Here is a 3043-nt window from a genome sequence, read left to right as displayed (position 1 = left end):
GTTGGGCGAGATTAGTAATAGGAGTATAATGAAATTTGAAGGATGGGAGATGGAGGATAGAGGATCAAAGATCAAGCTAGGTAGAGGGGTAGTCAACGAGAACAATGGGAAGGGCTAGGTTTAACAAGTCTAATTGGAATTGGAAGCATATTGGCAACACGAAGTGGTAGTATTGCTCAGTAGAAGAATGTTGTAAGTTTTATTATAACACTATATTTAAACATGTCTTCTCGATATGTCTTGCGAAATCCATATATAGTACCTAACAAGCACAGAAAATAGCGCACCACCAAAAACATATGAGCAGTACACCAACAACATGCAACTGACACATGGATCAATTCTCCTATTACATACTACCTTCATCCTACAATATTTATCGTTCTAGGTTATTTAGCATAAATTAAGGTTTAGTAAGGAAGGAAAAATTATAGTGCCCTTATTTGTATTGTAGTGAGAAGGTGGTTGGGGTAAAATGGAAAGAAATTTATATGGGGTCATTGATGAGATAAGTAGTACTTTAATAATAATTATTTTGAAACAAAATTTAAAATCCAGTAAGACAACTAATTTAAGACGGGGAATATATTACATTAGTGTTGTCTGGATTACGTCAGTTTCACATATTACATCCATCGCACTACTAACAACATACTATTGCAATACAGTGGAATTCCTACGTGTCAATCGAACCTAATGATTGATCGATCGATGGAGATCCACTTAATAAGTGGCAAGGGGTATGCAATAAGTGGCAAGGGGTATGCGATTTCAATCTGAAGTTTAAGGGATGTCTCTTCCTCGAAATCTTGTTTTTTTTATCCGACCTATCAATGGACAACATACATCATCGTTCTAGGCGCGCTACTATACGTACGAGTCATCTCATCGATCTTCTCAGGTGAACTGGCGTCCGGTGAAGGTCTGGCCGAACGCCCATCCCGCCGGCGCGACGTTGTACGACACGACGGATCGGCGGTCGCCGGTGGTCACCGTGAACGACAGCGCCTGCCCGTCGAGCAGCGCGCCGCTCTGCCAGTTCTGGCCCCAGTTCCTCGCCATGGCCTGCCACCGCGCCTTCCTTCCCCCGCCGGCCTTCACCGCCACCGCGTGCACGTCGCCGGCGCCGCCCACGTTGCTCACCAGCACCAGGTTGAAGTAGGAGTGCCCGTTGATGGTGAACCTCATCCCTCCCTTCCTCCGGCACGCCACCCTACACACACATTTAGACCTTGTTTAGTCAGCGAAAAATTTTGTTTTAACATGTCACATAGAATATACGGACACACATTTGAAGTATAATAACAAAATAAATTACAGATTCCGCTACGAATCTGCGAGACGAATTTATTAATTAAGCCTAATTAATCTATCATTAGTAAATGTTTATTATAGCACCATATTGTTAAATCATGACGTAATTAGGCTTAAAAAATTCATCTCGTCATTTACACATAATTGTTTTTTTCTATATTTAATTTTTTATTTTGGGAGCTAAACAAGACGGGTAAATCAATGGCGGATTAATTATCAGCTAGTACGACGAGTTGATCAATCGATGGCGGCGGCGGCGGTTGCTGACCGGCGGTAGGAGACGGGGACGATGCCGGACTGGAAGCGGGCGATGCGGAGGAAGGCGGGCTGGGAGAGGTCGAAGTGGTGGAGCGGCGGGTTGCACCAGCCGCCGCGGTCGCCGGGGAGCGCGTGGTTGGCCGGGCACAGGTCGGTGGCCGTCACCACGATGGACTTGCCGGCCGCCGGCGGCAGGCACCCCCGCCGGTCGCCGCCGCCGCCGCCGCCGCACCGCAGCTCGAAGCAGGCGCCGCAGCTCAGCCCGTCCCCGAACATCACCGCGCTCAGCGCCGCCGTGTCCGTGCCGTACCCCTGCCCGTACGTGTTCCCGTACCCGCACGCGCCACCTGCACACAACCGGCGGCGCCATTGCCGCCACTTCGATCAATTCTGAGCTGAGATAGATGTATATGTATCGGCGTGCATTGGTTACGTACCCATGGTGCCGGAGGCGTCGGCGCCGCCGTAGAAGGTGGCGTGGGCGTCGGTCCAGCGGCCGGACGCCGCCGCCGAGGAGGAGGACAGCGACGACGACAGCGAGAGCAAGACGAGGAGAATCGGTAGCGACGGCGGCGCCATTGTCGTATCGTACGTACGTGCGCAAGCGAAAGGGAAAGCTGATTAGTTAAGCAGCTTGTCCACTTCGACACATCGATCGTTTTGTTCGTTCGTGTGGGGGATTTATATAGGCGCCATAGCTGGCTAGCTAAAACATAGAAGAAAACACATATGACTACGAGCAGGTTTTCAATTTCGAAATTAGGTGTTATGCCGGAGGTGAACGAAATATTGGAAATTTCGGGAATCTCTGACCGAAATTATTTGAAAATTTGACCAAATTTATAAAAAAATGCAAAAAACCAAAAATTTCGGGCAAGATTTGAGCATGCCGGCGAGGGTGAAATTACCGAAATTTTAGAAATTTCGAATCAAAATTTCAAACCGTGCGTATGAGTTTGTAATTTACTCATTCGGCTTCATATTATAAGTTACTTTAACTTTTTTTTCTTAGTTAAACATTTTTAAGTTTGACTAAATTTGTGAAAAAATATATAGTAATATTGTTAACCCAAAATAAACATATTATCAAAATATATTTAATATTACAACTTACAAAACTAATATATTTACAGGTTTTCTTGTTAGTATGAACGAGCTTTTTGAAGATGTCGATGATGAACAAGTACTCCGCCCATGGAGGATGGGGTGTACTAAGTTGCCAGTTGTCTCTTCGGCAATTTGAACATATAGATCTTGTACAACGAATTTGGATGGAGGGTTGTCCAAATTAGTTATACTATCCCTCTCGGTTGTCTTTTTGTTTTTTTTAACGGAGGGAGTACGTCTTTTAAAGAAATACTCCCTCCGTTTCATAATGTAAGACTTTCTAGCATTGTTCATATTCATGTAAATGTTAATGAATCTAAACACACACACACATATATATATATATATATATATATATATATAT

At 44.9% G+C, this 3043-nt stretch overlaps 1 protein-coding gene across 1 annotated transcript; it reads right to left on the bottom strand.

Moving 5' to 3' along the window:
• Window positions 1–558: 558 nt before the first annotated feature.
• On the bottom strand, window positions 559–2229 carry LOC4332961 (expansin-A21-like). Its single transcript, NM_001417793.1, is given in 3 exon segments — window positions 559–1213; window positions 1583–1919; window positions 2010–2229. Coding segments are annotated over 3 exon segments (795 nt in total). The 5' UTR covers window positions 2152–2229; the 3' UTR covers window positions 559–897.
• Between the last annotated feature and the right edge of the window lie 814 nt (window positions 2230–3043).

The sequence above is a fragment of the Oryza sativa genome, chromosome 3 (genome assembly GCF_034140825.1).
Source record: "Oryza sativa Japonica Group chromosome 3, ASM3414082v1".
Lineage (NCBI taxonomy): Eukaryota > Viridiplantae > Streptophyta > Magnoliopsida > Poales > Poaceae > Oryza > Oryza sativa.
This window is presented reverse-complemented; position numbering and strand designations above follow the sequence as displayed.